Source organism: Anarhichas minor, unplaced genomic scaffold, assembly GCF_050575085.1.
Source record: "Anarhichas minor isolate MPS153535 unplaced genomic scaffold, ASM5057508v1 ptg000073l, whole genome shotgun sequence".
Lineage (NCBI taxonomy): Eukaryota > Metazoa > Chordata > Actinopteri > Perciformes > Anarhichadidae > Anarhichas > Anarhichas minor.
In genome coordinates this window covers 3,860,563-3,883,681 of record NW_027466519.1, presented here as the reverse complement: position 1 = coordinate 3,883,681, position 23,119 = coordinate 3,860,563, and the positions used below count along the sequence as shown (strand labels likewise).

At 40.4% G+C, this 23,119-nt stretch overlaps 1 protein-coding gene across 1 annotated transcript in view; it reads left to right on the top strand.

The window, feature by feature from the left end:
* The window catches only part of npr2 (natriuretic peptide receptor 2), a 48,698-nt gene that overhangs the window by 3,389 nt on the left and 22,190 nt on the right, over nucleotides 1-23,119 (top strand). The window contains exons 2-9 of the mRNA XM_076079797.1: nucleotides 4,638-4,819; nucleotides 6,818-6,931; nucleotides 7,355-7,490; nucleotides 8,301-8,395; nucleotides 12,432-12,567; nucleotides 13,998-14,082; nucleotides 20,910-21,030; nucleotides 22,228-22,302. Coding sequence (XP_075935912.1) covers nucleotides 4,638-4,819; nucleotides 6,818-6,931; nucleotides 7,355-7,490; nucleotides 8,301-8,395; nucleotides 12,432-12,567; nucleotides 13,998-14,082; nucleotides 20,910-21,030; nucleotides 22,228-22,302 — 944 coding nt within the window. The remainder of the gene's footprint in view (nucleotides 1-4,637; nucleotides 4,820-6,817; nucleotides 6,932-7,354; nucleotides 7,491-8,300; nucleotides 8,396-12,431; nucleotides 12,568-13,997; nucleotides 14,083-20,909; nucleotides 21,031-22,227; nucleotides 22,303-23,119) is intronic.

The following is a 23,119-nucleotide window of genomic DNA, read 5'->3' as shown; positions in this document are numbered from 1 at the left end:
CACTGCTGAATAGCTCTGGCTGTACAGGCTAACTGCAGTGTGCTACCTGCAGTGTGCTAACATGCCTACAGTGACAATGTCAACATGTTGATGTGTAGCAGGTTAAATGTTTTGGCCTGTTCACCATCTCAGTTTAGCATATTAGCAAGCAAACACTTGCAGCACAAGGACAGCTGAGGTTGATGGGAAAGTCATTAGTTTTGCATTGCGTTCGGACAAATTGGTGATCCCCTGACTCTTTATAAGCGCCATCATCAGGTCAGAGTCATTACTAGTCCTCCCCGACTTTCCTTAAATATCTGCACCAAATTTCACAGTATCCATCCATTTGTTATAAAGATATTTCACACAAAAGCAAAAAAGACAGTTCCATTAAATTTCGCGGCAATCCATCTGATAAAGAACTACCGACATCGCCCTACAAAGAGCTACACCTCTAGAGGGGCTAAAGACAATCAAGCCAAGCAGAGCTTTGTATGCGGTATTAACATTGAGGACTTTATCTGTCTGAGCCAGAAAAATGGCAACAGAAAAATTGAGACAATAATTGGGACATTCATGAGTGAAATTGACATAGTTTAACATGACTTTTACTGCAACCAATAACTATTTCAATGTACATATAGATGAGGGAGTATTGTATTAACATAGACCTGAAAAATGTGAATCTATCCCTTAATGGGAATTTGGCATTGACAGGGTCCATACTTGTAAGGCATAGTGGATGGTAGCTGACTGGGGGTCAACAGGGGCCCAACAGTGAATTTGTGCACTGCGGTCCCATAACCAGTTAATCCAACAGTAAACTCATAGGATACGGCTGTTTTCAAAATCTCCAAAATGTCAACATTTCAGAGAGTCACTGTTGAAGTTGATGCCACAATCCATCTCAGACATGACTAAAGAGGTTTCTCACTCTGATCTGATAATCTATTTCATTAATATCTCATGTCATAACACTCAGAGACAGAGACCAGTCTTCACACTCTCACAGTCTTCATTGAAACTGCTATTTACCAAAGAGACAGTCCCTACAAAAGCTGTATTCTGCTGATGCAAGCGATAGGGACATTGCTTCTGACGGTTGTTGATTTTTTTATTTATTTAATTGTTCTGTGCAGTGAGCATCACAAGTGAAATTCCATAGGGTTGGAGCCTCTCTTCGAGCTCTGGACACAGTATGAGATGACAGCAGGTACACATGCCAGTACTTTGCAGCTCTGTGAGAGGAAGAATGTCTCTTCACAATGAAGCTCAGGTAGTGCCTCTGTGTAATTACAGGAATCCTGTTTCCTGTGAAAACACTCCCAGGATGCAACAATAGCAGACAGATAGATAATGTTGATGTTGCTTTCACATATTTGGTTTTGCCAAATTGTCTACGCCGACAAAGGCTGCAGAGGCAAAGCATTAAGTCGTCTACTTTACAACGGAGTCCTAAAAGCCCCCCAGACCCCCCCCTCCAAGTGTTTGGATAAATGTGTAATCAACATGGTCAATAATTATTTTGGAGGATGTAGTTTGTGCTGCTGCTGAATTGTGTCTTGTTGAAGTATTCTTAAAATGTTGTCCACCCCATGGATGTTGATGAGGATAGTTTAAAAGATGGACATTATAATCGGTAGGCCTATGAAGGAAGGACTTATTGTAGGACTGTTGTTGGATTTACAAACAAGCAACTGTGTACATTTCACACTGTATAACTTGGTGGGTAAGAGAGCTAACTATTGTGACAAAGCAAGCCGTTAGGCTAATTAATGCAGTGTAAAAATGCCCCAATGCCACTATCACGTCACAGTTACCCCCAAAAAACAAGTTATACGGTCTGTTATTTAGCTGTCAGGAGGTATTTTCCTTATGAGGTGAGATAATTCTTTATGTTTTATCAATTTGTTCTCCTTGGCACAATTCTGTTGTGGCATCTTGAAAAATGGCGGACTGCATTGTTATCAATGAGTAATCACTCAAGCTATATGTGCGTTATTGTGAGGGTTATTTTAATAATAGATGTGTCTGTCATACATCAAAATACACAACGAGACAGAAAATCACTTGATGTACAGAATGCACCTATTTTAAGTGCAGTAGTTCATGAGAAAATAGAGAATTCTTAAAGAAAATCCTGAATAAAAATACAAAGCACTTGTTCTTTGGCTCAACCGGAGACGTCTGTCAACACGTTTTTAAGATCGCTTGCCATATCAGACAAAAACAAGCAGTATTGAAAACATTGCCTCCTTAGTGGAGGTAAAAATGAGACTTGATTGTGTAATATTCTTCAAAAAAAATTTGGCTCATGAAAATATGAATATGGGACTTAATAACACGCTAAATTATGCAGGAAGGATGTTTTCTGCAGTGCGGAGAGCAGGAGCAGGGTTGATTACCATCTCGATGTCTGTGAAGTGGAACAACTTGTACCAAACATTTTAATGTGCTTTTGTGTGAAGCAAAGCCTCGGCAGGTCCATATACTGTGCGACTGCTACAACACAGGAGGACATTTCCCCCCCCCCGGCTGTGCAGCACATTTATTTTGGGAGCGGTCCAGGAGACAGCAGGACTCCTTGGCATGGTGAACCATGTAGGAATACATGAGACTTGGGTTCTAAGCAGTGGCCGACTTTGGTCTAACACATGAGGAAATGTCTGCTAACTGGGAGGACTGCCTAGCAGCTGGCAGCAGCCACTCCGACATACGCTGCGAGTGGAAATGATGCTACGTTTTCTTATTCATGACTCAACAGCACGGGGGTGTAGGTGACAGGGTGAAGGTGTGGGTAGAGACACTGTCAGAGGCTGTAACAGAGGTCTCAAGTTCGATTCCTACAGCAGCAACCAATGAAGTGTTGTTGCGGTGTCTTTGAGCAAGACAGTGTCTGCCTGCTCGCTGAGTTTAAAGCTAAAATGTCTAACTTTCTCTTCATCTTTGAGTGGGTACTGAAACTCAATGCTTTTTTTGGTGCTAACTGAAATGTGTCTGTTGTACCAAGAATCCCAAAATGTCAAGTAAAGTTGACAAAAATAGGGTCTAAAATTTTTGATTCTTCTTTACGTCGACAAAGTTCTTGTATGGCTGCTTGTGTTTAGAGAACATTTAACAATTGAGAACAGTAGAACCAAAAAACTACAACTGAATCAACAAGTCCTCCTAAACCAATGACACAATATGTTTCCTTTTCTGATCCGACGCCACTACAGGACAACGTCACTGTTTTCCTTCCTTTTGCACCTGATAGAAAGGAGTCATAACTCCTACAGCCGCTAGCAGTGTCATTCTAACCTAAACGTGTTGTTTTTTGGTATTTGCTGAATGATGCTGTTGCAGTGTTGCTTGAATTCCTTTCCTTCCTTTGGCTGTTTCTACTGTGAGAAGTTCTCTGAACCAACATTCACCCTCGTCTTTGAAGGATGTCTGGCTCGATTTTGAAGATTGTGTCAGACCTATTCTATTTGAATCCGACATTGCAATAATTGAAATATATGTAGAGGACTCCTTAGAAATGTCAAAACTTGTTTTTGCGATAGCAGAATCGACAGATCGACAGAACCAAAGGTCACTTGAGGCAAATATTTGGACTGAAGTGTCTGGCTGAATATGTTATTTCTCCATCCAAGTGTATTATCCACTACTCATGGTATGCTGTTGATTTCAGGATGTGTAACTACAAAAAATGGTGGAAAATATGGCACTCAGCTCTGGTTTAAACGGGCATTATTGGTCAGCTAGAAGCGTTGTAATTAAACTGAAACACAAAGAGGCAAGTCCAGCCACAGTAAATGTGCAGGACTGAATGCCTTACAGCACTCTGCACTGAACACAACATTACAATATCTGAACTAAAAGAAGTGACCAATCTCCCCCCAAATCTCCTCCCAGCTCACTGTGGATGTTTTGAAACTCAGCACAGGTCACAGCTGAGGTTCAGAACATCAACACACGCAGAGCCAGCTGAAAGGAAATTTGGGGCTTTGGGGCAAAACATCAACAAAGCAAGGAGTGTATCTACTAGCAAAGAGGCTAGTAAAACTCTGCCCACCTGCTACAGGCTCCTCCCACTGCTCCAGTGGACCTTTCAGTCCCCAGACTAGTAGATGTCCAAGCCATTAGCCCACCTCCTGCTCTTCAGCCTCAGTTATTCTGTCTGTCTTGTTTTGGCCTGTCATGCAGATGCTGATCGGTCTCTGCGCGGCCTTACATCTGGCATTTATTCATGTATGCTTACCGCTTGTTTTCAGTGAAAATAATCAAATATGACTCACTGTTGAAACTAAAAAATAAACAGGTGGAGAAACAAATTCAGATGGAGACAAAAATCAGAACAGTGTGTCAAGCCCTGTGGTGTAGATGTGGTCTTCAACTTTGCATGGAGAACACTTTCACTTATTACACTGCACAATCTCCGTCTTATCGAGCATTGAGACCTTAACGTTTTGTTTACTTTCCGATACAAACGGACTCATTTCGATATCTTGAGTGTATCCAAAAGAAGACAGAACAATCTATTGCAATGCACAAGATTGAAGAAAAATCACAATTGAAATACAAAGACCGTGTTTCATGAAAAGCAATATTTCAGAAAAACAAGTGAGTGCTCAAGATAAACAATGTGTTTTTTGTTGTTGTTCTGTCTGCAGTCGTATACATCTGCGGGCCCCTGGACACTTTCCTGAACATCATGAAGCTGTTTCAGAGGGAGATCCAGGACCCAGAGAACTACGCCATTTTCTATCTGGACGTGTTTGCGGAGAGCTTGGCGGATCGCAAACCGTGGCAGAACTCCGACGCTGACTGGGCCGATCCCATCAAGGTCTTTAAGGTACAGTGACCACAGAACACCCACACACGTGCATGCACATAGGCACGCATATATAACAGTATGTAGCAGCAGCCATGCATCTGTGGATACAATTAAGACCATGTTCACATTCTTTGCAGATTTATTGAATGTGGACTGTCATAGCATCACCCGCTTTGTAATTGGAGGCAGGAAATAATACAAGACCAAAACCACCATTTGGCATGAGAATTGGATGACTCTGACAACGCATATTTTATTCTCCCTTTCTGTTCGTTTTCCCTCTGGACCACATCATATCTTTCAGGCCCTACTTACTGAATAACACAGAAGGAAGTCCTCAAACCCAGCTGACAATCGGTTGAAATACTTTCAGGATCCATTGTTTCTGATTTAAATATCACATGTTCCAAGAAGTGTCTTAAAACTAATCTAAATCATGGGAAGCTTTTATGGTTATGACACTTGTATATGCACTCTAACTGATTATCTTAGGAGGCTTCATCATGTATGCCATTGGGTGTGCAAATTGAGTCTTCCAAAGGGGAAAAGACCCCCTCAATCCTTTGGACCATAATAAGGCTTAAAAGTCTCTCTTGACATTAATGAATGGGGGGGATGTGTTTTCACAGGAAGCCATTCAGCCTTACCAATTAGTGCACTGAGACAGAGTGGGCACAGAGTGGGCACAGACGTGTTGCTCGTCTAATTTATCTCCCTAAATGTCACACTGGCTTCTCTTAATTCTCTTTAGTTTAGTGTTCACAAAGTTTTGACTTTATGAATATACTAAATCTTGCATAATATCAAATTAATAATGGCCATGTCTGTCATAATGGACTCAGCATATGTTTGCATATTAAAATACAGTTGAAACATTAACTTAGAATAATTAGAATAATTAAAGAACAATTAGGAAAATGAATGTCTAGCTCTACATTCCATTTGCAGGACTTAACGGGGACTTAGTGTTAATACATAACTCCTCACACATCTCCTCTGCCTTTTTATCGCCACACTTAGTCTTAATATTTGTCCCTCTGAAATATGTTATTAGTGAACAGCACCGCAAAAAGTAATTCAATGTGTTCAGTTAAAGCATGTGAAGGCAGTGATGTAACGATGGACACTTTTATACAAGTTGTTTTGTCATTATTTTATCACAAACTGAGGTTTTTTCAAACCATAACCAGTTTTGTTGCCTAAACCTCACCAATCTTTTCACAACCTTGACAACCACGTGGCATTGTAGGTTTCTGTTAGTGTAATAAGATGCTGATATGAAATGCATTCATGAAACATAATTTAGATTCAAAAAGTTGACGTTCAATGTATCTTTTGGTTTTCAGAAACATTAAATATAACATTTTTCCTGACGACTGGGTTGCAATACTCGACCGACAGTAAAACATTGGAATATAGCCCTCAGGTTGAAAAGTTTCTCTTTAGGTATTTCTTCATATCTTATAGAAAATAAATAGTCAAACAGCTACTTTAATCCGCCTCTACACATTCAACATATTGCAGTTTGTGCCATGATACTTATGCCTGTTCACAAAGATTGAATTTATGTCAAGAAGAAAGCTGTTTTAAGATTGGAGACACATTTCATGACAAGTTGAAACCATGAGGAATAAAACAGCTTTAGCATCAAATACAGCGATATCTGAACTGCTCCTAACCTCGGCTGCAGAACACAATTTTGCCTCCCATCTTTTCCTGATCAAGCAAGTTGTTAATTTGTCTGCGAACCATAATAGGGCTCATTATGGATATATGTTTTCTTCAGAGCGTTAATTGCTTGTGGAAGTTTGTGGTGGTTTCCAATGACAACATGAAAAATGATCTAGCTCTTCCTGTTAAGAGCAAAGCCAGACGATTTCCTAGAAATGTCTAAAACTTGTTTTTGTGATATATACCGACAAATTTCAAAGGCCACTTGAGGCAAATATCTGGACTGAAAAGTTTGGCTGAATATTGTATTTCTCCACCCAAACTCTTGATCTGTGTCTCCTCCAGTCTGTTTTCGTCATAACGTACCGGCCTCCTGACAATCCAGAGTACAGGGACTTCCAGAGAAAACTCCACGCCAGAGCGCAGAGGGACTTCGGTGTGCATTTGGAGCCATCACTGGTGGGTTCCAGTCTATGAAAACCGCATGCTTTCTCAGCAGCACCACGACCTCTTTAATCTTTTATAAGATAAAAAAAAAAGAGAACGAGAATAATCCCCACTGTGCTGTATAATTAGTTGCAGTTAATGATATTGACAATGATGTTAGCTATTAATACCCTTCTTTTTATTACTGCTTTCATCTCAGCTTTTAAGTATGGCAGTTTCACAAAAGCACAATATACTATACATTTTAAATGAATTATCATTTATTGTGTTTGTTGGTATTTGGCACTTTCACCTGCCAAAATCATATTATTTCACAGAAGCAGGCTCTTGTATATTGGCTCGATGTATTTTTTCAATTTCTCAATCAGAACCTTGTGTATTCAAAAAAATCCCATTGTTTCCCTGTTGTTCAAAACGACGCCTCTCTCCTCGCAGATGGACTACATCGCCGGCAGCTTCTATGATGGTTTCGTGCTGTACGCAATGGCCTTGGAAGAGACGCTGGCGGAGGGTGGAGCCCAGAACGACGGCATCAACATCACGGCGAGGATGCAGAACCGCCGATTCTGGGGTGAGCAAATGTGGTTTCACTTGTAAGAGCTGCTTCATACAAGGTGCTCTCCAATAAGCATGCAGTGAGTCCAAGTGACCGGCCCAGCTGGTTGTTATTGGGAAGCACCATTGAACCCAAAATGTGATAAAAACATAACCCTTCAACACAATATTTGTAGTGTTATTGAACAGTTATCACAAAGCACTCCTGTTAGTCGTCCATTTGATGCTTGATGTGGGTGCTTGTTTACTTTGTTGGCTGCCAGATGATCCGCGCTCACATCATTTTGGAAGAAGCAGAACAATGGGATGTTGTTGCTTCAGATTAAAAGGGTTGATGAGGGTTGTTTTGCTCAGCAGGATGGGTGGAAAAAAAACAAGGAAAATAGGGCCAATGTTGAAAATAATTATGGAAAGTTGTGTGGATGTTTTGACAATGTTTACTGGGCTTACAGAGGGAAACGCTTTTTCATCCAATACTGGCTCAGCACATGCTTTTTTTTTCTACTTAGAGGTCACATTACAACTCTTTTCCAATTTCTTTCTACAGTGATGAGTAGTTAAGAGACAAGAAGATACACAGCAAAAAGGTGATAAAGTGAAGCTGCAGAATCATCTTAAACTAAATGTCAAAATCAGTTTACCAAAAGCATTGCACTGAAAAGGGTTGACAACGAATCTAAGTAAGTATATACCGTAATTACCTGAAGACATAGAAAAAGCCCTCAGTGGGCACAGGGAATCATGCAAATTTGAATTGGAGCAGATGTAATGAGGACCATACTGTATATGATCAGACCCTGAATGTGGATATTGTTTGTGTTTTTAGGAGTGACGGGACTTGTTACTACAGACCACAAAAATGCCAGGGACATAGACGTCAACCTGTGGGCGATGACCAACCAGGAGACAGGAGAGTACGGGGTAAGTTGCACTTTCACGGTTACCGTAGATAGTTTACATTGTGTTTAACGTGTTTGTGATCTTCAGCAGAGTTTGATTTGTGGGTTAGTAGATGATTGAACTGACATTTTGGATGTGGACTATTCTTTTATATCTCCAATGTACTGTTCATAGATTGTAATTTTCTTCTGGGGTGTGAAATCTTTTTGTATGAAACAGGAGGTTTGGCAGAGGATTTAATTTAGGGAGGGAATTCATTCAAAAGTACGGAAGTCAATGAGCTAAAGGCTGCCAAATAAACACTAATATTAGCTGAAGTTGAATGAAGGTAAAGACCAGCTGAATGGATCTGAATCTCTGCAAACACTTTAATGGACTTTATTTTGAGTGCAAGAATATTCATTGACAAAATGTTTGACATTTTGCAGGACAATGACGGGATTTTAATAGAAAAGTATGTACAATTTGCACGTGTTTTCTATCAAACCTGTATTCGGACTGAAATGACTGAAAGTGGAACAATGTACCCAGGGGCACACCGATTGTCACGGAGAGCTGCAGCAGTTTGTAAGCAGATTTGGCATCGAGACGTTTTTGTTGGGCATGGACTGGGCCGATGAGCAAATGAACAAGGACTCAGTCGACCTTCATCTTACATATCATGTTATTCTTGGTTAGTTACTACCGTGATGTCCTTTTTCTTACATGGTTTTCAACACTAGTGCTGATACAAGGCAGCCAAGCGTCACTACCAACACCACTTTTATGATACCGTTCTTTCAGAAATATGAACATATTTTTCTGCAAAACCCTTATTTTGGGGGGCTGTGGGTTTAAGGCGCCGACCATGAATCCCGACATACCTGGTTGGCTTCTGGTCGGGGACATTTGTTGCATGTCATTTCCCATTTCTCTCTCCGCACATATCTTGTCATCTCTGTACACTTGCTATCTAATTATGGCATAAAACAGCCCCAAAAACAACCTTTTTGCTTTTTTCAAAAGAGGTCAAAGTTCCTGTGTGTTAAATGCAGAATAAGCACAAGCAGTTATACATGAACTAAATAAAACAGTCTACAACTAGTAACAAGACTACACATTTTGAAGGACATTAAATTCACATTTCGGTTGATACCAGAAAAGAACTGTGGTTGAATTATAAACATTTTTGTGACAATAATTACTTTTGCGCTTACATATCTACTCATAATATTTATCAAGATATGAACATAAATCATGTGTCCTACAAAAAAGTCTTTGTTGTCATTTATCCCACAGGGGAACCTTTTGATATAAACTGTAGAACTTATTCAGGAATCATTTTCAGTCTCAGTATGTAGAGTTGTCGACACAAATAATTGACAATGAGGGCTAATTCACTTCATGTGTGTCTTATTACTAATTTTAAATTCTAAATGTTTTCAGCATGATAAGCGTAGTTCCAAACCTCAGCCTTTGCTTGTCTTTGAAGCAATGAAAGCCTATGTATATTACTATCTGGGATATATTCTGTTGGTCCGGACTTCTCTAATGATAAGATGCATAAAACCTCAAATTTCCCCCACAGTCCAATGAAAATATTTGTGTATGTCGCGCTCTGCAAACAGTGTTGTGAACTGCACCAGTGTGTGTGTTTTCTTTCCTCTGAGGGGAGAAGAAGTGGGTTAGCTGTAGACTTCAGTTAGAATTTCATAGCGGTCCTCAGAGGCTGTCAGCGTGACCGCGTGGTCTAATTTATCCTCAGCTTTTAATTGGTCCATTTATATGGCCGATTGACCCGAGTAGCCAGCCGCCTGGCTGAAAACTACACAGGTCAATTTCAACTTTCAGAATCTCAGACTGCTGAATATAATAAAATACAATATCAGTATCAAAATGACTCAGGCAGATTGTTTTGATGGATTACTGACTATTTATTTTTTGTATTGTTTGTTATCTTTCTGTTTTTATCAAAGTAAATTTTCAATAATCTGTCAAATTCATGACTATCCTGTATGTTACCAATTAGGGAGAACAGACAAGATGAACATCTTACATTACTGTTCAATTGACATGGCTATCGGCATAATAAACAACTGAAATGGAAAAAAGTCTGAGAACATGACTTTGCATATGATTACCAGAAGAAAATATTACTCAAACTTGGTTTTGATCCACAGTGGATAAACAGGTGTTTTAAACATCTGTACACATAGTTACATGATCTTACTGTCAACTCAGTTTACAAAACTTATTTCTGTGAGGACAAGAAAATAGGGAAATACACTATATGTCCAAATTCCTCTGTGATTATGTTTTTCATGATTTGGACGAGGCCCCCAGTTATGACAAATCTTAATAGAGTACTCCAGAGATTGCACATTGCACTCCTGTAACATTGTTAGGCTCACAATGAACCGTTAAAATCAATGCAGCAAAGATATCACCTTTTTAATTCCACGCACAACTTGACAAAACCTGGCGCATACATTACCCACAATACAACACAAACGTTGACAGTTCTATCAGGGATCCGGCTGTGTTATGCTCGTAGTAATGTAACCCTGAACTGCTAGCACCAAGAAGAGATGAGGAGCGGCCTACAGAGGTCTGCTGTGCTCACCTCTTTCTAACTCCAAACCCTCAGATTTGTTTTCATTTCACACTTGAAGTCTTCAGCCCCAAATGACAGTAACCTAAGCGACATCACTTGAGGCAATTTATCAGACTTCACGCAGCTCCCTTTCGGAGTGACAAAAAGCTTTTTTTGACAACTTGGTACTCTCCAAGACCTGTAAACAACTGGTGTGTACAATTGGTGGAGTTCCCCATTAATGTTAGAGCATATAATGGTGTTTTAGGTAACAGTGTGCACATTCCTGTTTCGACATAACGATGCCCCCATGTTTAAGGCCCCGTAGTGTGCGGGTATCACATAGTGTATATTACAGTATATAGCGTAGCTGGCAGACTTGTAGGCATTAGAGGGTTTAAAAGTGAACACAAGCATGAAGTGAATTGTTGGAGGAGTGCAGTGCAGTAAACACAGGCTTCTGAACTGAGATACTGCTGCTATTTCAGACTGTGCTCCCACTGCCCCTTCGCCCGTGACATTCTGCATTGTTTTGATGACCCTACGTCAGGTCGACTGCCTTTAAGGGTCTTAGCAGAGACGACGCAACATGCTGGGAGCCTGGGTGGAAAACATAAAAGCACCTCCGGGCTAGTTAGAAACACAGGAGTCACGCTACATTGAAGCAGAGCAGGAATAGTGGGGAGAGAGAAGGGGACCGAAAATGGTGAAACAAAAACACAAGATTGGTTGATGCTTCACCAATCTTGTGCGCTGAGAAAAGTTGAAACCAGCTCAACTTTGATTTACAGTGCGTCACACAGCGGCAAGGGTCAGGCATCAGTTTGTAGCTTCATGTCACCAGCTTCCATTAGAAAATGACTTGTGGCCTGTTACTTGAAGGGCACTTAGCATAAGAGTCTACAGCCATGCTAGCAGCTCTGTGAGGCACAGCAATGCTTTGAGCTAAATGCTAACATTAGCATGCCAACTAACATTCTCACAATTACAATGCTGTTGTAACATGCTGTGGTTTACAATTTTTACCATCTTAGTCTAGTGTGTTAGCATGCTAACATTTCCTAGTTTACGCTAAACAAATTTTTCACTGAACGACCAACATTGACATCCCTGGGTGTTTTTTTTTGTTCGGCTAAAATATGAATAGCTGTTTAACTTTGTTCAATCACAGATTCAAATAGTGATTGTAGTAGTAAATATATAGAATATAGAACCAGGAAAACATTAAACTTTTTCAAACCAATGACAGAAACCCTCTTTGAACAGTGCTAATGTAACAAGCTTTTGAAGTGGCTAGCCTGGAGGTGACATCTGCACTCTCTCTATGGTTGCACAGCCAATGAAAAACAATGTTATCAATATTGTCCTCAACAATAAATGTATAAATGTCTATAGGAACATGCTGTGAAGTGAGCTTACGGTATAACAGGCTCAACTTATTTTATTTTCACCCATTTAAATGGGCATTTCTCTCTGTGTTTGCAGCTGGTTGCGTACTACAATGGAACCACCAAAGACATCATTTGGTCCCAGACAGAGAAGATCCACTGGCCCAACGGGGGCCCACCGCTGGATAACCCCCCCTGTGTGTTTTCCACGGACGACCCCTCCTGCAATGATGGTATGTTAACAATTAAATCTGCCTGCAGATGATTATATCTGTGTCTGAGGTGAAATATTCTCCAGAAACAAGCTACATAAGGTTGACTAATGGACACACTGATTTCAGGAAATTGCATGAAAAGAGTTATGACAAGGACGTTATATGTTTTTTCTGTTGACTTAGAGTGCTCATCAGATGGATATTACAGTGCACTAATGCTTTGTTTATATTATTGCTGTATCTCTACAGGGACTGGGATATTTTCATTGATGCTGTGATGATAAATGTGTTGTTTTTCTTCAATTTCATCCCACCTCTCCCTCAATGAAGTGAAAGAGCAAATGTAGAAGTGTAATATTTGCCGGAGTAACAAGCCGTGTGAAAGATAATTGCTGGAAGTTGTCTTTGTCGCTTGAACAGAGTGGCAGTTTCAGAGGGAAATGTCACAGATGATAAACTGAGGAGGAGCACCACTGCAATTATAAATGTATTCTGATGTGAAGGAGGGATACTGAGTGGAGGAGCCATAAATCAGACTCAAATAATTTGCAGAGTTGAGAGCCTGGATGTCGCCTTTTCCAGTGTTGCTTTCAGCACCAATGACAATGAATGTGAAGGAAACATATTAATGATTAACAACATATACGACACATAAAGCACAATGGCAGCAGTGTCTCATCCACAGAGTGTCGACGTAGTGAAGGCCAGTATGCTGTAGTCGTTTTGCTAAGCTCGGCTGAACGTTTCCTGGCTCAGCCTCGTCTCCTAAAACATGTTCTCTAACAAAGAAACTGCATTGTTTATTACGTTTTGAGGGAAACATTTTCTTCCGGATCACGTTTGTTTTTAATGCAAATAGGTTTGTAATCATGCTCCGTAGAAGTCCACGAATGGAGGAGGGGTGGTGGATTGGTGACTCAAACATACGCAGGACTTTTACCCAGGAGACCCGTGTGAAAGCAAAAGTCAACCTTGACTTATTTATTAGCCATGATGGCTGCATATCGTGATCTGTGAAAATGATATGCTTTCTATGTTATTTCCAAAAATGTATACACAGCGACACAAAACGTGGACCTGCTGAATAATACAGATCTTCAGTTCACTGTTTTTATGAATGCCGAGAAGTGAAACATCCTCTTGTGTTGATTAGTGTCAGACATTATATTTCTCTCATGATGAGTTTCATATCTTGTGATTTACAGCAGGTGGTATAATTAGTCTCCATTACGGCTTTAAATACATATCAGGAATGCCAAAGCTGTGTAATTGTGTGAAATTGTTGTTGGTTTTTGTGGTTGACAGATTGTTAAAGCACTGCAGCTGTACTTCAGGAAGTCACAGCTGTGTCTTTAACAGCACAGTGTTCTTCTTTCTCCTGAATGTGGACATCTGTTAAACATGTGAGAGACAACTGAGTGTGGAATCCTTCTACTCCTGCTTTCCAGGTCATCTGCCAGTTTTGGGTATTGTGGCTGTGGGATCCGGCTTAGCGCTCATCATCTTTGGAATCTCCAGTTTCCTCATTTACAGGTGAGTTTGATCGCACCGAGCTGATGCTCCCTGTCTGTGCTCAACAACAGTAGACATGGCAGAGATGAGTTCTGATCCTCTCAGAGAGAGAGAGAGAGAGAGAGAGAGAGAGAGAGAGAGAGAGAGAGAGAGAGAGAGAGAGAGAGAGAGAGAGAGAGAGAGAGAGAGAGAGAGAGAGAGAGAGAGATGCTTGAAACAGAGGTTATGGGTTTTGCTGCTATAGGTGCCAGTGTGGTATTTACTCAATTGTTACCACAGCAACGGCTCAGCAGGTGGCGGCATAAAAGCAGCGGCAAAGTGTGTTGAAGCTGCCAAGTGAGCTCGTATACGGGCCTAGAACAATGCTCACTGCTATTCTCACCAAACGATCATCAGTGCGCACGTGAAGTTACGTTTCCTCTGTGCCGGATTAAAACTGAACCACCCATTTTGATAATTCACACACTGCCGATGTCAGCGTGCGAGTCCTAAAAGTAATAGTTTGCCTCTGCGGTAAAGTCATTTTTTAAACGTGCTTCCAATGCAGAGCGACTGTTTCAAACATTTGGTAGAGTTTGTGTGTTTTCTTGTGTTGTTTCCTGATATACACTGACAAGAAGAACCTGAAGTTTCTTCTTCTTTTTCACAGTTGTGGTATTTCTTGGGGGAAGGAGATCTAATTTATCCAAACTGAGGGTCTAAGAATAGAGGGTGTCATGTGCTGTAAACATTGCAAAGGCCTTGAGGCAAATTTGCGATTTTGGAATATAAAAATTGAAACGACTTCACTTGATCGTGGCTTCAGACACTGAGGTCATGTCCTCAGTATTGTTCCCCACGTACATTTACGATCTACAATTACAAACGTGAAGTCTACACATTTATTTTCACATTTTCTTTTCTATATCTTTCAATGTTTCAATGCTAAAATGTTTACTTTTTTATCTGCATGAACCCTTACTGAACAGTTAAAGGCACAATGAGTAGGATGTTCCTAAAAAAACAATGTATAGACACATACAAATTGATCTCTCTCAATCATCACTTATGACCCACTAGGAGTGTGTATTTTCTTATTTTGCTGTGTTCTGGACATTTCTGGGCTTCAACCCGTATAAAAACGTAGCGACCAGGTGCCAGATCGTAACACACTGCCAAATAAACGCAAATATAGTGATGTGAAATGTGCAAAAGCTTGTTCCAAAACGTGAGTGAATCTGGGGTTCAACTTAACCCTTGCTGAGCCGGGGAGGAAGGGCCAACTTTGAATGTCGTCTTTACAAACCGCAACCGATAAATCCTACTCGTTGTCCCTTTAATAGAGAAATGGAGGGGGAAAAAGCTTCTTGTGGTTAAAATAATAGGATTGTGTCCACTTGTTTCTTGCTGTCATATACGGAGTTGTTTTGCAGAGTAGTCGTTAGTTGAATCCAAAAATCAGCCATCAAGAATTTAATTGAATTGAACAAGAACAACATCGGGTTACAACATAGGTGGCATCTGTAATAGAAACCTGCAGGCTGTGTTTTACTGCATATGTGATCTAGATTGTTTAGCTAAAATAAATTGAATTCACTAATTGTAATTAGATGTTTAAATAAGCGTCAGCGTTGCCACCCCCGAGCAGCTGTGTATCTTTTAGTTAAAATAATTGCCTGCCTCGTTTCTAATGGTTGTAACTTTGTGCACAGCATTCAGCTGTAAAAGGAAATTCAAATGAAGTCGTTACTGTGTCTCAAGTGGCACAGTTTACATGTTGTTTATGGAAATCACGATGAGAACTAGATTGAGCCTCATTTAATTACACAAGAAGTTAATCATGCATGCCCGTAGCAATTAAGCTCCTGGAAGGATTGCTAAATTCTGGGTCATGTCATGGGTGAAAATTTGCATGAAATGAAAGAAAATTCTTGTTTCTATTTTTCCTTTTTTCCTCACTTCTTCAAAGGTGTCTTTACATAGGTGGGTTAATCATGTTCACGACTAACAAACTATTATTTTTATCTAAAGGAGGAGCTGATTTATATTTCCCATTCTCAGCTCTAACTAACAAAATCACACCGGTAATCTGATCACACTTCTAGTACTGACTATTAACACAAACAAGTGTTAATCACCAGCCAATCAGAATGGATTTTGATCAGAAGAATGGTGGAAGACAGACGGAGGAGCAGCTAGCTGCCTGAGGTAAATCCACTGAACCTGAATCTGTGTTAATCTTGTTAAATATCAAATAACTACCAGATAATTAGACGCAGCGTGTGCACTTCATTCTGAAAACATTGACATCTTCTTCTCTGTTTTTTTTTTCAGCTCACAGTTCAGCAAGCTCAGCATGGTTTCCTAACGAGCTCGCTAGTTTTCTTGGACTCTTGGCCAGTAAGTTTTGTGAAATATGCTCTTCTTTTCTTTGAGTTTTGTTAAAAAAAAATCTTGGATCCAAGTGTAACATTTGATGACTTATGGCAACAAGTGTCTATTTCTGTTATGGGAACCCAACAGGGAAACTCTGTGATGCATTTTTGATCCTGACCCACAGATTTGCTCCAATCCCACTATATTTTGCTTTAGATCATTTACATAAATGACAGTTTTATGTATGGGAAGCTGTTTCTCACAGACTTGAAAATATTTAGCTTTTTTTAGATTTTGAGTAGACCTCAAGCGCCTAGAGACCGTGAAACTGTAAATGTAAACCACCTGTTCGAGCAGAAGGGATAAAAAACACCATCAGTAGAAGTTTGAAATGTTTCTGTGACGGTTCTGTTTGACACCAGAGGCTAACGACTGCCTTCCTGTTTTTGCAGACACCAGTGGAGCTTTGATGACGGACATAGAGGCCGACAGCAGAGCTGTTTACACCGTCTTAAAGCATCCAGCTGCTGAGAGGCCTCCATGTTCACTACTTGACCTGTAAAAACACCACTAAACTATTTTTAAAACACTTTGGAGTTTTGTCACTGTTAATAGTTATTCTCAGATCGATCAGCTGATAACCCAGAGTTTCTTAACCTCGGGGTCGCTTGATATGCATAGGGGGTTGCAATTTATAAGAATGATATATTGATATGTATTTTTACATATATATTTTTAATAGAAGATGTATCATTGTTTCTATCCATTTTATATTTGCTGCTGCTTGTTTGTATGTTTTTTTCAATAAAGACAAAGATTTTATTCTCATATTAATTAAATTTGTATTTATATAATGTGAGTTCTGAATCTAGTTCACAGGCCATAAAAGGTTAAATACGCACCAAAAAATACGCAGCCCAATACTGTGAACTTATTGATGTATTTTGTATCAGAAGTGGGTGGCTGGTTGGATAGTTGTGGGGATATGTTGCTCCTCTGACATGGTACAACTAGCAACTATTGCCAGTGTAAAATGTGCACCATAGTAAAATTTGGTGAATATAAAACTTAATAAACAGCAACCTGTGTATTAAATTGTCTGTTTCATTGTATCAATTTGTTGTAAAAATATATGCGCTGCAACAGACCATTTAAATGTCTTAATAATAAGTAATTTAGCCTCAAATTCAGCCTTTTAAGTCCAACTTTTTCTTCAAAACAAAAAAAGATTTTCTGAAAAACTCTGGTTTCAAGAGTTCTAGAAGTAAGACAGAATAGTGCAGGGGACCGCACTGGTACATTTTGGTTGCAACAAGTTGATTACAATGAGAAACCTGATTGTACGCCGCAAAAACATATGCGCTGTACACATGCAACACTGTCAAAATTAAATAATGCTCACTGATTTCTACTTTTCATGGAGCAACGTTAAATATCGTCTCGCAGCACTCAGTAGATTCAACCCGGTGGACGTTCGGCAGCTCTCAGTTGCTGTTGAGCGAGAGGCTGGAGTCTGGTGTGCAGCAGCAGTGAGAGGGGATGTTGAGCAGAGCAGCAGTGGCTCTGTTGTTTTAATGGAGGGGTTGGTCCAGCAGAGGTATTCACATATGGGACTTATGAAACAATAGGCCCAGTGTGGAGCCCCACACTTTGCACCTCTGGCTGCCAGAGGTCTCTAAACGAGGCTCCTTAAATAGAAACATACCTTTTTTTTTTTTGGATGGGGCTGGAGGGCACCAATGGTTAAATGATGTTTCCTGCCCTCAAAATGGTTGCGCATGGCCTGGAGTATTTGCAGATTAAAGTTACAGGATTAACACTGTTTCCCCCCGGTGAAAACAAGTTTAAACACGTTTGGGGCCAACTGGTATGGTTCGGGGAAAGGCTGAAATGCGGTGATATGCAAACGCTTCAATAATTTCCTGCAGCCATCTGGAAGTGCTTTACACCTTTTAGATTGGGTTGGAATGTATGGCCTCTGCTCGTTTTTCATTTCAAGTATTTTAAACTGAAAGAACCCCCCACCTAAAAAAAAATCTCCGGAATCTGTAGTAAGAGTTCAGTCTGGTCTGGAATGCCTCTTCCCCTCTGTGGTGCTCGGGGTTTGCCAGACAGACAAAAATAACACTCAAAACATGTCAAAAATATAACTGATGTGAAAATGACGAGATGAATTAATCTGTTTAGGCTGCAGACAGTTGGAGGTTGTTTTGCATTGTGTAGCAGTTTCTATCCTTTTCCACCCTTATCCACCCACCCTTAATTCAATTCACCATTTATGAGACAGAAGTGATTAGCAGGGAACAACATACCAGCCAAAATGTATTTATTGTTTTTACTAACCCTGCGCATAACATAACCTGAAACTAACACAACTCAACATAACATAGCAAACCTGAGATAACGTAATGTAAACTTAACACAACATAATATGGCCTAACACAGCGTAACATAACATTATAATGCTACTACAGTAAAGTAACATAACTTGATCTAAACCCTGACCTAAACTAACATACTGTGATAACACTCGGAGTAAGTGCCCTCAGAGAGCACAGACCTCCGCCCAGGCTGGTTTGAACCGTTACACAATAGTGTGTGTATTTGCCCTGTGACGGGTTCTTTGCCCCGTGCTACACCCGTCCGCCAGTAGTTTTTCCGCAATCCTGCTGACAAACACACAAACAAACCAGCAAACCGAACCGAAAACATAACCTCCTTAGCCGAGGTAATACACTGAAATGTAACACAACGCAACATAATGTAAAAAAACATAATACAACAAACCTTAGACAATGTAGTTTAGGTAACGCAATGTGACCTAACCTCACCTAGTGTAACATAGGATAACTACCCTAACCCATTCTCACATTATAACATACGTAATGTGTCCTAACATGACCAAAGGTAGAGTGCTGCAGGGATGACATATTTTTAGTCCAACAGGAAGTTAGCATCGCAGTGGTTCCCTCTACAAGAAGCCGATGGGATTGTTTCATTGTATTTTGGATTATTGCAGAAAATGACATTTTTAGCAAGATAATCCTCACAAATGAACACCACTTCTGTTATTTTTGCAGCACGACTGCAATTGCCAGAAGTAAGAAGCTAGCGTTAGGCTACAAACCAACTACACCACGGTCACATCAGCGCGAGTACAAACAACAAGGCTGTGAAGGCGGACTAGTCGGCGTGGTTACATTTTGTAGTCTCATTTAGCCACTTGTTAGTTGCCTTTTTTAAGACACGTAAAAGCTTGTTTGTAAATAGTCGTAAAACATTTATCGTCACTGAGCGAGTTGGACATATTGTTACAATTGCTTTGGCTCAGTTTCAACGACAGGATTTCAATCTGCAAAACTGTTAATACACAGACTTACCAAATGTTTGCTTTTTAATTCATAAGTGTGTGACTTTATATTTAAAACACTAAATCACATGCTCAGTCAATACAGCCACTTCATATCAGCACAGTTCAAATGCTTGTTAAGAGACGTACAGACCAATAAATCCATGTAAGATGTGTCTCATTCCCTTTCTTACGACTTGCTGCCACTGCAAAGCATTTTAAAATCTCATGTAAGGTTTATGTCACTGTTGCCTAAACTGTGATTTACTGTTTTATGCTTTCCAGTTGTGCATGATTAAATCTTAACATGATTAAATACTGACTGTGAGTTACACAGTTGTTTCATTGTTGTTTATATTATTTTTGAGGCAACGACCATTAAAAATTGTGTTGATGAGAATTAGTTAGTTTGACCGCACTATTTGAAAATGGTAACGCTTGAGCTAGAAGACATCTGTAAAAGACATTTGATGTTGATTTGACAACATTTTTTGAACATAAACTTACCTATTTTAAATCTGATGATTCCACCATGGTTGTTTACAGTGTAACGTTGTTGCGTATTTTAGCATTATGTTTGAAAGACAAACAAAACTCCCCTAAAAACTGAGTTTTCTACTTCATCAAAGTTTAATAAGTAGAGCATATGGCCCAATGAAGTTAAGATCTAATAAAATGCAAACACACAAGCCTCCACGCATAAACACATGTACAGTTATTGCATGCAAATGTTGCACGTGAAGCGTTCTGCACTCAGATCTGAGGCTGTTATCTCAGCAAATACCAGCAGAAAGATGGAGATACTGCACAAGCACAATAATTAACTCTTTGTTTTAGGTGATTTGCCAGATTAAAATCCATGTTTTTTTTAAATGCCATGTACTTTTTCCTGAAAATAAAACCACGAGTCAACAGACCACCTCGCCTCTGAAGGACTTTTCTTCATTTCATTTGTAAAAAGTGGAATTAGAAAGGCCGCTGCAGCCAGAGAGTTTAGATTCAACCCCGCAAAGTCATAATTCTGTGGTAAAAACATCAGCTCCGCAACAACCCAGAACCCAATGCACTTTACGTGAGATTGTTCCTTTGTTCTTTGTGCTGCTGTCCTTGTTGACTTCACCACCTGGTTTTTCCCTTTTCGCAGGAAACTGAAGCTGGAGAAAGAGCTGGCTGGAATGCTGTGGAGGATTCGGTGGGAGGACCTTCAGTTCGAGAGCCCCAATAAATACCACAAACGGGCCGGCAGTCGTCTCACCCTCTCGCAGGTAGAATATCTTCCCATTGCTGCTGTACAGACAAAATACAGTGAAAATGTGCAAGTGAGGTGACAGGAAACAAACGTACCAAAGGGGTTCATGGCTTCTGAGAGTTACAAACTAAAGTCATCCATGTAATCTCAAAGCTGTCAGCTCTGAACACCTCTTCATAATTCTCAGCTTTATACCTTCTTTCATTCTGTCAGCGTAGCTGGCCCGGCCTCCAATGTGTGATTAACAAGTTGTTCTTCTGGAAGGTTACATTTCATGTCTGCCAGTGGGAGAGACTCATCACTGGGTGCCCAGCTTCCATCACACAAGACTGTATCGGTATCGAGATGTCACTGCTTTAAAATTGGACCCACCAGGAATCGAAAATGCTGATGTTGACATGTTTTGAAGTTTTGGAGCTTCACCCTGCTTACATGCTGTGCGCTGTGTATTAACAAGCAGTTTGAGGTTCTTCATAGAAACAGAAAAGCTGCGGCCCTGAGAGGGTTCAAATCCTTTGTTAGTTCACACATTCCTGAAAGCTTTCCCGGCGGTTTATTGAAGGTGGCTGGTTTTTTTTTTTTTGCGGTGGCAGACTCATATTAAATGATTGTCAAAATAAGCCCCCATCATCATGATCCATCATCACGTTCTTCAAGTATCAGGTTCTGTTGTCTGAGCGGGCTGATGCACGGCCTGCGGGTTGCGCTTTTCGACCCATACGTGCAAAGCGTTCATGAAAAGCACATACGCACACCTTTTTCATTACTGGTTTTCCGTCCGATTCCCGGGATAATGTGCGCGTGGAAAACGCAGTCATTTTCCAGACCGATGTATTTTCCAGGGTGCCGTGTGTTGCCAACATTTGCGTTCTATACAAATGTGTAGCTGACTGTGCTGGCTGTCTGTGTGCAGTGCGCCCACTTGATTTTGATTCACTCTGTGTTGCACTGCAGACATTTGCCCAAGGACTCCAGTTGGTGTTATAAAAAAGAACTGGAAACACTTTATTTCCTCAAACATAAGCGAAAAGGGAATTTCATGTTGCAGAGAAAAGTGCTTTGGATGAGAATGTCAGTGGATGAACCCTTTTTAGGAAGCTTTGTTGCAGTGTAGCAGTCTTAAATGACCAATATGTAATCCTCTGCTCTAATCTACACACCGCAAACTGACTTTATTTTTTTCTCTTCTCACTACTCCTCACCACCGTCTCAGAGAGGCTCCAGCTACGGCTCCTTGATAACTGCCCATGGAAAATATCAGCTATTTGCAAAAACGGGCTATTTTAAGGTAAGGCTTAGTGAGTTCTGACATTTTCAACTCCTGCGCACTCCTATCCCACCCACACATGTGCACACTCGCAGAGAAAAGCCGGAGAGCCGGAGAGGAGGGAGAAAGAGAGAGTGTGGGCGAATTTCGGTAGTTGTGTTTAATGTGAGCAGTAGAATGCGTCAATTTTCTTCTTCTTCTTTTTTTTTTTCTTTCTTTCTTTGTTTCCACACTCCCACCTCGGCAGTCTGGACATGGTCGTCAACTTGTTGCTGCGGTTAATTTATCCGTTTAAGATGGAGGAGGTGTGAGGAAATGGGAGAAAAAAGAGCCTGCTGAATAATGATAATGTGTTTAGCTGTATGATGCAGGTTTTATATAAGCGCTGATGTCACGGTATACAGCTTGAACGTCTCATGGATCATTGGGGGTACTGATACACTTCTCAAATTCCATACAGGCCTGAGGTGATAAAATCTGACACCAAAGCTCAAACACAGAGAGCCTCGACAACCAAATACTGGAAAATAACCTCTGAAATGAGGTGTTTTTTTATTCAACAGTCAGAAGCCAAATGCATCTGCTCTTGTACATATAGCGGCCGTCATCAGCTCCTGACTGTATATTTCCTTTTGAATAAAAGTCACAGCTCCCACATGGACTCACACACATTGGTTTCATATAGTCTCTACATATACATGTATAGCTGCTCTGAGATATTATACTCGCTTCTTTCGGTTACTGATCGTCACATATCAAAGCGACAGAAACAACAATTCTTCTCCAGCAGCTTAAAGAAATAGGCCCCAAATGTACCTGTACAACCGCAAGACGCTGT